The sequence below is a fragment of the Hyperolius riggenbachi genome, chromosome 1 (assembly GCF_040937935.1).
Source record: "Hyperolius riggenbachi isolate aHypRig1 chromosome 1, aHypRig1.pri, whole genome shotgun sequence".
NCBI classification, from domain to species: Eukaryota; Metazoa; Chordata; class Amphibia; order Anura; family Hyperoliidae; genus Hyperolius; species Hyperolius riggenbachi.
In genome coordinates, this window is record NC_090646.1 from 192364768 (window position 1) to 192376827 (window position 12060).

Below are 12060 nucleotides of genomic sequence, written 5' to 3' on the forward strand. Positions count from 1 at the left end.
AAAAAGTAAGCAGTTAAAAACTGACAGAACCAACAGGTTTTGGACCAGTCCATCTCTTCACGGGGGATTCTCAGGACTTTCTTTGTTTTCAAAAGCATTTCCTCAATGGCAGTTACTCAGTCTAAATGTATTTTTAAAAATGATGTGGGTCCCCCTCCCAAGCCTCGTTAACCCCTTGTCACCCATGCAGGCTGAGATAGCCAGAATGCGGAGCCCAGACTATACTGTACTATACCAGCCTGCATGGTCCATAGTAGGGGGGGATGGTCAAGCCTCCCCTCTCCTCCAGAGCCCTTTTTCAATCCATAGACAAGGGGCTCTTCCCCACCTCCGGTGCCCAGAAGGAGGTGGGGGCCGTCGATGCTCTGTGGAGGGTTCATGGTCGCATTTGGGAGTCCCCTTTAAGAAGGGGACCCCAGATGCCTGCCCTTTCCCCAGGTGAAATTAGTATAGGGGTGCTGGCGTTCCTCTTATCCATTTCCAGAAAGAGTTAAGATGAAATAAAAACAAGCAAAGCCTTTTATTAATCTTAATTAACCATAAATACTTACCTTTCATTTCTCCTACGGCAGTATTATCATAAATGATCCAACGCCATATCCTCCCAATACACGATGAACGACAAAGAATGCCACATGCCTCAATCCCTATCCTGATTACCGATGCCTCATGCATCGAACCATACTATACTAAGAACAGCAAGCCCCAGAGCATTTATAAAATTCCCTCCAGTGCTCTTTATTGTTCTTTTACCAGACCGCTGAGGATTTCCACTGGTCTGTTAAAACAGGGGTCATGGCCCACTGCCTGGCTGCAGGCTGTGCTGAGGCGGGCCGTGCACGTCTGACTTCAAAGTGCACAGAAGCTGCGAGTAGCATCATGGCCATTGTTACTGCTGCCTCCTGGTGTCTGTTATTTGTAATGCAGCATACTTTCTGTCTGTACGGACACTGGGTGGCAGCAGTGCTGCAAGATAGTGTGGGAAGAATGGTAAGCTTGGGGAAGGGTGACGTGAGTATGGGGAGGAGTGAAGTGAATGTGGGGAGGAAGGAAGGGTGACCGCAGAATTAAACTACCAATAGGTCTGTTAAAAGACCAATAGGAGGCACTGGAGGGGATTTCAAAGATGCTCCTCATGCTCCTCCTCACCTCGTGCCCCTCCTCTGCTGTACCTATTGTGACACTGTGGGTATGCTGTGTGTGCCCTGGGTGACAAAAGAGGCAGCAGCAGGGGAGGAGTGCAGAGAGATCGGCAGTTGCCACTGTTCTGAACTTGCTATACTAAGTATAGCAAGCCCAAAACATCTTTGAATTTCCCTCCAATGCCCCCTGTTGGACCTCTAATAGACAAACGGACAGCTATTGACTTCAATGTTAAATGCGAACGCAAATTTTAGACAAACATTTGCGGTAAAAACCAACAGCCAATGGTCCTTATTCGGCAAATGTGTTCGGCCATCACTACCTGTGTGCTGTCTCTGCAGAATGAGAAGTGGTGGAAGTGAGGGTCTCACAGCACCAAACCAGAAATGACTCTGCCTGCTTCCACTATCTGAGATGGCATGTGAGAAAATAACAACGCATTGATCATACAAAAACAGCATCTAAAACAATGTATTTCCTCAAGATCTTAAGGCTGCCTCATTGGATCCTATTTTATGCTAATACAAAACATACTGCGTTATACATTTTATAAATCAATATAAATACAGTGTTTCATAACCTACATGCATGTGTTGGTGCAGACTTGGTTGGGTTCTGGTGATCATCATGTGGCCGTACAGTGGCAGGAACAGTGACAGGTGAATGCGTTGTGACATCTGCTGCTTCCACCAAAAGTATTTGGGAAACTCCTGTAAGAAGGCCTGCAGAAGATTGAAAGGAGAAGATCAGTTCGCTATAATAATAAGGATGGTCAATGACTCAATGAGATGCAAATCATTTTAAGTTGATGCACCATTCTGCAAATTTTGTATGCAACTTCAGGGCTGGAACCCACTAGAGCGATTTTTTTTTAGCGTTTAGGGCCCTTTCACACTTGCTGATCGCAAAATGCTAGTGTTCTGCTCTGGCGTTTTTTGGCGATTATCGCCCAAAAAATCACCATTCACACCTGGTGATTTTTTAGCGATTGCGTTTTGCGCTTGTATAGCACTAAAACGCGATTGCCTGAAAATGGTGCAGGCTCCAAGTTTGCTTTTAGCGTTTTGGGCGATTTGCGGTGATTAGCGCAAATCGCCCAAATGAGAACGGGCCCATAGACTTTTATTAACCTAGCGCTTTGAAAAGCGCTACCGTTTGAGCGTTTTGCCGAAATCGCTGGCAAAATGCTCAAGTGTGAATGGGCCCTTAGGGAGGTTTTCAAAACGCTAGCGATTTCCCTAAAAAACTCAGCTAATGTTAATGGATGGGCCAAATTCCACTGAAACATTTTGCGATTACCAAAATCGCAAACGCAGGACATGCAGCATTTTTGAGCGTTAGCGTTTCTGCAAAGTAAAGTACATAAACGCTGGCCTAATCGCTAATGAATCGCTATACAGAGTGATTTGCTAGCATTTTTTTAATTACTGTAACACCCTCACAGGTTTGTGTAATGGTAATGTTTAATGCTAAACCTTTTTATTTCCCTCATGGGTTGCAGTACACAGTTATGCCCACTAAGGGGTGCACTTAGGAAAGAATACTGTGCCACCTAGGAACCAAGTTTTCAGAGGACAGTTCCCGAGGAGAGGGGAAGTTTTGGCGCAATAATCCTGGAGGAGGAGAGAGAAGGAACAGAGGATTGACTTGTGTCCTGTGTGTGCTGTTAAAGACAGAGTTACTGGATTGTCTGGCCGGACAGAAGATCAAGCTGTATGACTGCTGCACTGGGACCAGAGAGAGTGGACTGTTTCCTTGAATGAGTGAGCCCAAGGACTTCATCATAGTGAGTTGCTGGTATTTCTGCCCTCAGAGGTAACAGATCTGCACACCATTCTACAGTGTTTTGAACAGTGCATCCAGGACAGGAGAGTGAGATCAACACACATCAATGTCCTGCATTCACCCCAGATGCATTGTTACTAGCTGTCTGCTGGAGGACACTGTGCTAACTCTCCTAGTGCACATTTCTCATGCTGATATTGAAATACTCACAAGGTAAATGCTTAGAGCCTAGGAACCCTGTTCTGGATCATATAACTCAGTAAAGTGCAGGAATCATAGACTGTGGACTCAGACAATAGTTAGGGATCTTCCTGCACAAGTGAACTATACTGTCCACCACTGTTATAAATATTCAACTGAGAGACGGGCCCCAACACATGCAGCTGCCAACTTTTTCTTCTTTTTGCTACCACCAGGACTATATTTTTCTCCCTTTTTGGTATATTTAAGTATTGGAAGCCATTTACAGGGATTAAGATATTCGGCTGCTGTATTTTCATGTGATTAGCCTCAATATCTAACTTTCATTGTATTCTCAGCATAGTTTAACTTTATAGTGAAACTCGTTATAGCGACACCCTGTGGAGAAAAGTGTAATCGATTGAAATGACTGTTTAAGGAACTGTTTGACCTTGCTTTACATTCCATATTGCAGTATTATTTTATAACTAGTAATATTGTGTGCAAGATTGTGTGCTTATCATTATTTTGTTTAGGGTCTTACTGTTGAAAATAAACAGGCCTATTGTTCATATAAACTGTGTCTGAGCATTGGGGAAGAAAAAGGGGAGTTCACCGGAGCAAAGGAGGTCTGAACCTACTATCCCACTTCTAAGACACACCCACGGGTGCGCTACATTTTGGGGGCTCGTCCGGGATTTATTTCAGACCATAACTCCGCCCCTTTTCACCCTTTTGAAGCACAATAAAGACAAAAAAAATGGACTCAAAATCAGTCACTGAGTGGTGTCAGACCTGTAGAGTGGACTTAGACAAAGCACTGGCATTGATAGTCCCTAGTACTAAATTATCCCGCCGTCAGCTTTATGATTTGATGGAAGACATTATCCCAGGAGAACATTGTCTAATTAGAGATATAAAAGTGAATAGGGACACAGAAGAGGAGAGGACAGATGTTCTGCTTCAGTGGGAGACACCAGTGTCAGCGTTAGATTTCCCTGAGGACTTTGAATTTGGGAAAGAGGGACTTAAAGCTAGATTGGTCCGAACAGAGTTTTCGCCTGAAAACAAGTCAGTAGATACAAATGATATGGTCACCACCTCTGAGTTAGTACAAGCTTTGACCGAAGTAATGAGTAAATGTGCGACTCTGGGCCAGGAATCTTTAGCATCTGAATACCGAAAATTAAAGTTCTTTTCAGGGACTCAGCCCACACCAAATGGGGAGGAGGAGTTTGAACCCTGGCTGGATCAAGTACTTCAAGTAATAGAAGAATGGAGTGTTTCGGAAGCTGTTAAGAAACAGCGAGTGGCTGAAAGTCTCAAAGGGGCGGCCGCAGAAGTGATCAGAAATCTAAGATTGAGCAAAAGGGACTGCTCAGCTAGAGACTACCTGAACGCTTTACAAGACGTTTTTGGCCGAACTGAGACAGTGGAAGAGCTTCAATACAAGTTCACTCATACCTATCAGATGGAGGGGGAGAAATTGTCCCAGTATATTAGGCGGTTGGATCGAATACTTCATCAACTAATGCTCAAGAAGGGGATAGACTCAGACCAAGTAGATCAGAAAAGACTTCAGCAGATATTTCAGGGTGCATTACCCCTAGATCCCATCATGATAAAGATGCGGACACAAACAAAACAGACAACTTTAATGTATCATCAGTTGGTGAAAGCTGTCAGAGAGGAAGAAGCAGTGTTGGAAGAAAGGAGCACTGCTCAGGTACAAACAGGAGCAATGGTTCACAGTGCCGTTAGTTTCGAAGCATCACAGATACAGTCACAAGTAGCTACACTAGCAGATTCAATAACACAGATTGTCAAGACAGTAGAGGGGCTGCAGAAGACAGTCAAGACACTAGCAGAAGAGAAGCAAACAGATGCAGCATCTGCAGGTATGGCAGTCAGAAAAGAATTAAATGGAGTCAGATCAAGACCATTCGTTGGATTCTGTTACCGATGTGGAGAGACAGGACACATGAGACGGGGATGTCCAAATCCTGAGAATCTGAGGAGAGTAAATGAAATGTTCTTGGTGAACTCGATGCAGGGAAACTTCAGAGGGCCTCAGTGAAGGAGCCAACTGTGTGCCCAAGTTCAAAGCGCTCCATAAATAACACCATGAAGGAAAGAATCCCTGCCTCAAATTCTTCACCCATTTTCACTTCAGATGACAGAAGACGAACACAGCCAGACCTACGCCCTTCAGAGCAGTTCAGAGTCTCACCCATCAAGCCTGCTCCATTGAAAGAGACAGCAAAAGCTTCAAGACGACCATCTACCGCTCATCAGCATGCCAACTGTAAGGCAGTGGAAAGAACAAGGAATGAGAAGCTGCCAGCTGGTCTAATTGGGCCTTCCCCCCTAGTGCCAATTAAGATAGAAGGAATCTATAGCAAGGCTTTGTTGGACACTGGGGCTCAAGTTACTATTTTATTCAGAGACTTTTATCAGAAGCACCTGAAACACTTGCCACTACAAAGACTGGAAGATCTGGAGATCTGGGGACTGAGCGACACAAAGTTCCCATATGATGGCTATGTCTCACTCAAGTTAGAGTTCCCTACCCCAGTGGTGGGGATCAGCGAAGAAGTTGACACTCTAGCTGTTGTGTGCCCAAGACCTAAAGAGAAGGGAGAAGCTGCCATGTTGGTTGGGACAAATACAGACTTTATTCGGAGATTGTTGAGACTGCAATTGGCTGAGAACTGTCCCTCGCTTCACCCATTCTTAAAACCAGTGTACTATGCTTTGAAAAAAGAGAAGATCAACCAAAAAGAAGAGATTGGGCATGTCTGGTCTCCTCCTGGGAGAGAATATGTCATTGAACCGGGAAGAATAACCTGTCTAAGGGCAAAAGTGAGGATGTGTGGAAAGGCAGTTACTTCCCACTTCATGATGGAAATGGGCTCAGAAGTAGAATTGCCACCTGGTCTGGAGTTAATACCAGAGGTCTGGCCAGCCGACAAATTGAAACACCCACATGATACCTTGCCAGTGGGGTTGAAGAACAAAGGGAGCACACCCATTATTCTTCGCTCCCAAGTCCGTCTGGGAAATGTATATGCTGCCACACCTTTGTCTCCAAGTGATAACACCAATATAAATGAACTGAATCTGGAAGATGTTGACTTAGGAGGTGGTATCTTGTCACCAGAATGGGTGGCTCGAATTAAAGAGATGCTGAAGCAAAAAAAAGAACTGTTTTTCTACAAGTGAATATGACATAGGTCGTTCTAAGAGTGAAATGCATAGCATCAGGCTGAAGGAAGATCGGCCCTTTAGGGAACGCTCAAGAAGAGTTGCTCCAGGAGATCTGGAGGACCTGCGACAGCACTTGATGGAATTGAAAACCGCTGGGGTGATTCAGGAGTCCAGAAGCCCTTATGCCTCCCCCATTGTGGTTGTCAGGAAAAAAAATGGATCAATACGCATGTGCATTGACTACCGCACTTTGAATCAGCGAACCATCCCTGATCAATACACCACCCCACGGATAGAGGATGCACTTAATTGTTTGGTGGGCAGCAAATGGTTCAGCGTGTTAGATATGAGGAGTGGATACTACCAAATTCCAATGGACCCTAGAGACAGAGAAAAGACTGCGTTCATCACTCCTCTGGGGTTCTTCGAGTTTAATGACATGCCTCAAGGTCTATCAAATGCTCCAGCAACTTTTCAGCGGCTCATGGAAAGAACAGTTGGAGATATGCATCTTCTTGAAGTACTTGTCTACCTGGATGACATCATTGTCTTCGGGAAAACATTAGAAGAGCATGAGACAAGGCTAAGGAAAGTGTTGAATAGGATTGAAAAAGAAGGATTGAAACTATCCTTGGACAAATGCAAGTTTTTCCAGCCTTCAGTGACATATGTCGGACATGTGGTGTCTGCAGAGGGTATAGCAACAGATCCCAGCAAAGTTGAAGCAGTGACATCTTGGCCTAAGCCCCGTACCATCACAGAGTTGCGCTCATTTCTTTTGTTCTGCAGCTATTACAGAAGATTTGTACAAGGGTTTGCCAAGACAGCCCGTCCACTAAACCAACTGCTTCAAAGTGATGTGGATGTCACTGAACCAGATGAAGGCTTCAAGTTGAAGAACATGAAGGGACCAAGAGGGCCTAAAGAGTGTATTGAGGACCGCTGGACCTCTGAGTGTGATGAAGCATTTGAAAAGCTCAAGCATTGTCTTACCCATGCTCCAGTGCTAGCCTATGCTGACTCAACTAAACCCTATACACTCCATGTAGATGCTAGCAGAGAAGGTCTGGGAGGAGTTCTCTATCAGGAGCAAGATCAGGGGTTGAGGCCTGTGGCTTTCATTAGCCGAAGTTTATCTCCAACTGAAAAGAACTATCCAGCCCACAAATTGGAATTTCTTGCCCTGAAATGGGCTGTAGTGGACAAACTGCATGACTACCTTTATGGAGCTGAGTTCGAAGTTCAGACTGACAATAATCCTTTGACATACATACAGACTACTGCAAAGTTGGATGCCACTGGACACAGATGGATGGCTGCCCTGTCTAACTACAATTTCAGTCTGAAGTACCGTCCAGGCACCCAGAATGGAGATGCTGATGGTCTATCCCGTAGACCTCATGAAGACTTACACCCTGATGATGAATGGGTAGAAATACCTGCACCAGGAGTGAGAGCTATGTGCCAATTTTCAACAGTCCAGCAGAGAAGTGAATGTTGGGCCCAGAACCTAGCGCTACCAGCCGAAAGCCTACCTTCATCCTATTGCAATCTAGTCACTCTGCAGGCTTCTTCATTACCAGCGTTGAGCAACAGTGATCTCAGAAGAGATCAGACGGAAGATCCTTTAGGAAAATTAGCAGTGACAGCCTTAGGGAAGAATCAAGTTGACATTCTTCGTACAGATGTTCACCCAATGGCAAGGCTGTTGATCAAAGAGTGGGACCGGCTTCAGATACGAAATGGACTTGTATACAGAAGGGCTCCAAGTGCCGTCAACAGTGAAAATGGCAGTTATTACTTCCTCAGAAATACAAGGAGACAGTACTTTGTGCATTGCATGATAAACATGGCCATCTGGGTTATGACAGAACTTTGGGGCTCGTGAGAGACAGATTTTATTGGCCATGTATGAAGCAAGACATAGAGGACTATTGCCGTTCCTGTTTGTGCTGTATTCAAAGAAAGACTTTGCCCACAAGAGCTGCTCACTTGGGACAGTTACAGAGTGGAGGACCACTAGAACTTGTATGCATAGACTTTCTCAGTATTGAACCTGACGAAGGGGGAATCAGCAACGTGTTGGTTGTGACAGACCATTATACAAGATACGCTCAGGCATTTCCTGCTCGTGATCAGAAAGCCCTCACAGTTGCTAAACTGCTTGTTGAAAAGTTCTTTGTTCATTATGGACTACCAAAGAGAATTCATTCTGACCAGGGGCGTGATTGTGAGAGCAAGCTTGTAAGAGAACTACTGACACTTTTGGGAGTGCAGAAGAGTCGCACCACCCCATATCATCCACAAGGGGATGCCCAGCCCGAACGCTTCAACAGGACTTTACTTGACATGCTGGGGACTTTGTCTATTGAAAAAAAGAGTCATTGGAGTAGACATGTGGCCACAGTGGTGCATGCCTATAACAGCACAAAAAATGATGCCACAGGATTCTCACCTTACTTTTTAATGTTTGGCCGAGAAGCTCGTCTCCCTGTTGATCTGACATTTGGAGTTTCTGCTGATGACACCCCGGTGAACTCTCACACCAGCTATGTGGAGAGACTCAAGAAAGGCCTTAAGCAAGCTTATGAGTTGGCTGAAATCTCTTCAGGACAGAGACATCAACAGAATAAGGCCCGCTATGACAAGAAAGTGAAAGTACATGATCTTCAACCAGGGGACCGAGTTCTTTTGAGGAATGTGGGCTTTCAAGGCAAGCACAAATTAGCAAATCGTTGGGGCTCTGATCCCTACATCATCTGTTCCCAACTGCCAAACATTCCAGTCTACCAAGTCCGCCCTGAAGGGAAGGAAGGGCCAACCAAGACTTGGCATCGTAACAACTTGATGCCCCTAGCAGAAACTGTGAGGATGATAAATTCTGAACCCAAACGGGCACAAGGAAAATCAAATTCCAGGCGATCCAAAAGATTGCAGAGAAGAGGAGGGGCTACCCAGTTAGCTGAAGAACCAGTGACCACCTTTGATGGAGAAGAAGACAGTGATAGTGAATGGGGTATAGATGGACTTTTCTATGATAGTGTGCACAACAACCCCATTGAAAGTGATCTGAATGCTAATGCTCTAGAGTTCATCCCTTGTCAAATTGACCAATCCAAAACAGACATCTGTATAGATGGTTCTTTGGCTCTGAACGAACAACAAAATGAGAGTTTTCCCCTGCCTACTATGGACAATGACCTCTTGTTTGCAGTTAATCCAAGTGTAGGTGACTCCCGGGTCACTCCAGAACTAGAGGATGTGACTACTACAGAAATAAAGTGTGTCAATGATGCACCACCTGTTGAAGCATGCTCCCCGGTCAACACCTCTGAACTAAGGCCACCCAGACAGATTAGGCCTCCACAGAGACTCACATATGACACTATGGGAAATAGTACTCAAGAGCCTGTGAGCACTGCACATCGAGGAATCTACGCCCATGTTCCCTTTGCCCTTTGCTCCAAAGGTGACACCCTCCCCACAATAATGTGTGTTGATGATGCTCCATGGTGGAATGTCCCATTTGACTACAGCACTAATGTTCAGTTAGTTAAACATTAAATGTTGTTTGAAATAATGTTAGATCTAAGCCATTTCTTGGGAGGACCCAAGCCTTTTTAAGTGGGGGGAGAGTGTAACACCCTCACAGGTTTGTGTAATGGTAATGTTTAATGCTAAACCTTTTTATTTCCCTCATGGGTTGCAGTACACAGTTATGCCCACTAAGGGGTGCACTTAGGAAAGAATACTGTGCCACCTAGGAACCAAGTTTTCAGAGGACAGTTCCCGAGGAGAGGGGAAGTTTTGGCGCAATAATCCTGGAGGAGGAGAGAGAAGGAACAGAGGATTGACTTGTGTCCTGTGTGTGCTGTTAAAGACAGAGTTACTGGATTGTCTGGCCGGACAGAAGATCAAGCTGTATGACTGCTGCACTGGGACCAGAGAGAGTGGACTGTTTCCTTGAATGAGTGAGCCCAAGGACTTCATCATAGTGAGTTGCTGGTATTTCTGCCCTCAGAGGTAACAGATCTGCACACCATTCTACAGTGTTTTGAACAGTGCATCCAGGACAGGAGAGTGAGATCAACACACATCAATGTCCTGCATTCACCCCAGATGCATTGTTACTAGCTGTCTGCTGGAGGACACTGTGCTAACTCTCCTAGTGCACATTTCTCATGCTGATATTGAAATACTCACAAGGTAAATGCTTAGAGCCTAGGAACCCTGTTCTGGATCATATAACTCAGTAAAGTGCAGGAATCATAGACTGTGGACTCAGACAATAGTTAGGGATCTTCCTGCACAAGTGAACTATACTGTCCACCACTGTTATAAATATTCAACTGAGAGACGGGCCCCAACACATGCAGCTGCCAACTTTTTCTTCTTTTTGCTACCACCAGGACTATATTTTTCTCCCTTTTTGGTATATTTAAGTATTGGAAGCCATTTACAGGGATTAAGATATTCGGCTGCTGTATTTTCATGTGATTAGCCTCAATATCTAACTTTCATTGTATTCTCAGCATAGTTTAACTTTATAGTGAAACTCGTTATAGCGACACCCTGTGGAGAAAAGTGTAATCGATTGAAATGACTGTTTAAGGAACTGTTTGACCTTGCTTTACATTCCATATTGCAGTATTATTTTATAACTAGTAATATTGTGTGCAAGATTGTGTGCTTATCATTATTTTGTTTAGGGTCTTACTGTTGAAAATAAACAGGCCTATTGTTCATATAAACTGTGTCTGAGCATTGGGGAAGAAAAAGGGGAGTTCACCGGAGCAAAGGAGGTCTGAACCTACTATCCCACTTCTAAGACACACCCACGGGTGCGCTACATTACTATACACTGAAATTAAAATCAATTGAAAGGACCAATCAGAATGAAAAAAAAAACGCTAATCGCAATTCGCTACACAATTGCTGGCAAAAAGCTTACACTTTTTAAAATCGCTACCAAAATCGCCAGAAAACACTCATGAAATCGCTTACAAAATGCTCATTCAAAATGCTAGCGATTCCAATTAGCGATACCGCTTTGTAGTGGGTTCAAGGCCTTATGCAGTTTGAAAATGAACCAATTAAATCCTGCTGAGGTCTATTTTCAAGATGCATACATTTGCATACAAAATTAGCATAATCCTGCATCAACTCAAAATTATTTGCATCTCATTGACCATCCCTAATAGCTAGAGGTGCGTACACACATGCGACTATGGTCGTTTGAAACGATCGTTCCCTGATAGTTTCAAACGACGATCGTTTTAAAAAAAAGCAGCCAACGACCATTAAGTCTAACGACGGACGAGCTAGATCATTAAAAACGAACGATCTAGCTTGGCGGATTTTTTCCAACGACGATCGTTTGCAAAAGTAGTTAATCATTGGAAACGGTCGTTCGTACTAGGCTTGACATGCGCATTTCGCTATTTCTCCATGGAACTTTTCATTTTGATGCGCAAGGGCAATAGTTGCTTTACTTGATGTAACGTTCGTTCTAACGATCAGATCGGTACACACTTTTAAAAGCTAACTTTACTTAGATCGTTCTTTCCACAATTGAAAGATCGTTCGTCGTTCACAACGAACGATCGTTGTCGCATGTGTGTACGTAGCTTAAGAATCATCTTGTATATTTATAACTATTGCAAGATGTTTTTGATGTTTTGAAACATGACTACTACAATATATTACTGTCATAAATTGCAGAAGATTCGAATTTAGCTCTTGCCA

At 44.2% G+C, this 12060-nt stretch overlaps 1 protein-coding gene across 3 annotated transcripts in view; it reads right to left on the minus strand.

Moving 5' to 3' along the window:
• The window catches only part of LOC137546876 (mucin-3B-like), a 75770-nt gene that overhangs the window by 38468 nt on the left and 25242 nt on the right, over positions 1-12060 (minus strand). For all 3 annotated transcript variants that reach the window (XM_068269870.1, XM_068269877.1, XM_068269859.1), the window contains exon 2: positions 1728-1865. In XM_068269870.1, coding sequence (XP_068125971.1) covers positions 1728-1865 — 138 coding nt within the window. The remainder of the gene's footprint in view (positions 1-1727; positions 1866-12060) is intronic.